This window comes from Morone saxatilis, unplaced genomic scaffold, assembly GCF_004916995.1.
Source record: "Morone saxatilis isolate NCDOM2014 unplaced genomic scaffold, NCSU_SB_2.0 Contig21, whole genome shotgun sequence".
In the NCBI taxonomy this organism is placed as follows: Eukaryota; Metazoa; Chordata; class Actinopteri; family Moronidae; genus Morone; species Morone saxatilis.
In genome coordinates, this window is record NW_023339774.1 from 8,638,128 (window position 1) to 8,639,744 (window position 1,617).

A 1,617-nucleotide genomic window follows, 5' to 3' on the forward strand; every position below is an offset into this window, starting at 1 on the left:
ATCCCCAAAAGCTGAATCCCCAAAGACTGCCAAGCCTGAGGCTCCGAAGGCTGCTGAAGAGAAATCAGAGAAAAAAAGTGACTCAACAGATGACAAGAAGGTCGAAAAGAAGGATGTTGCCATGAATGGCGACATGGACAAAAGCAGTCCAGAGGAGAAAGAGAAGAAGGATGAGGAGAAAGAAGCCGACGTGATCGCCAACGGCGTGGACGAGAGCCCCGTCAAGGAAGATGGCAGCCAGAAGGTGGTCATCACCAAAACCGTGGAGACCATCACCACCGGAGAGGATGGATCCCAGCGTGTCACCAAATCCGTCACTGTGACCGAGACAGTGAAGGAGGTGGAGGAGGTCGAGGAGGTAACACAGGAGAAGCTGGTGTCCACCAAGAAGATGGAGAAGCACTCCACCCAGTCCATCAAGCAGGTGACCGAGGGCGATTGAGGAGACTCCATACGGCTGAAGGTGGGGGGCCAGAGGAGACAATGCAAAGACAAGCAATCAAACCTGAACTAACATAACAAAGAAAATCATACAGCTAGAGCGATGTAATAAAGATAACCACTCTCAAACATACAAAACAAATCATAGAGAGAAGCCAAAACTTAAATGCTACAAATTTCAAAAATGCATGTTGAGTGATAGCTTTAAATGGGCTTCGCTGAAGACGCGGTCAGGAGCAAGTGACTGAGACATTTTATCCTTGTTTTCTTTCTTTTTGCAGTTCATGGGTGGAATCACGGAGGGAGGAAGGGGGATCTCTGCATGCTAGCTCAGGAGAGGGGAGAACGTTCCTCTCTTATCTGTGTGTATGGTATAAGATACACTGTAAAAAGAGTAAATGTGTGTAAGGAATAAATGCAATACGAGTGGGAGAGTGAGAGAAATATTATTAAAGTTGAGAGGTATTTTGAGTTTTAGGTAAAAGGAAGGGGACGGACAGGTGGGAGGGTCCTCCACATAGACTCGTACTGAATAAGCCTTACTTGACCTGAAGATATTAACTGAGCCAAAAAGAAACTAACAAATACACAACATACAGTTAAGAAAGAGATGGGCAGCGATGGTGATAAACACATGACCATGTACATCCAGTAACTGAAGCAGTTAAAGCTTAACAAACCTGAAGAAACTCTTAGCCTTAAACATGCTTTTTATCAGTGTCTGTTATGTTTACTTGAGTGCAGCTGAAAAGAAAAAAACAACTACTGTAAATGCGCACATACATGCATTCTTGTATGCATAGGAAGGACTTGAATTTAAAGAAATAAATGAGGTGCTACTGTTTGCAATCCCATGACTTTACTCATCATGATCGATTTCCCAGCAGCATTTGCTCAATAAATGTCATAATGAAGTAAAAAAAATAATGTTTGTGTCTTGTCATTTTACATTCATGTATAAGGGTATGCTTTGCAAATGCATATACACACAGATCAATACATTAGAGTGTTTACATTAAGTTGTTAAATAGATGAATGTATTGCTATTTTACAGTAAATGTTATGACATAATGGCTTTAAGTGAAAATATTACAGCTTATAACTCCCTGTGATTTAATGTGGTCAACTAATTTAACTAATATAATAATACACTGGTATACAGAACATTTAAAATCA

The 1,617-nt window shown here is 41.0% G+C and overlaps 1 protein-coding gene across 1 annotated transcript in view; it reads left to right on the forward strand.

The window, feature by feature from the left end:
- nefma (neurofilament, medium polypeptide a) overlaps positions 1-1,350 on the forward strand; it is a 4,774-nt gene extending 3,424 nt beyond the window's left edge. Inside the window, exon 3 of the mRNA XM_035667743.1 lies at positions 1-1,350. This exon is cut by the window's left edge and continues 1,173 nt beyond it. Coding sequence (XP_035523636.1) covers positions 1-442 — 442 coding nt within the window. The 3' untranslated portion in view covers positions 443-1,350.
- The last annotated feature ends 267 nt before the right edge of the window (positions 1,351-1,617 follow it).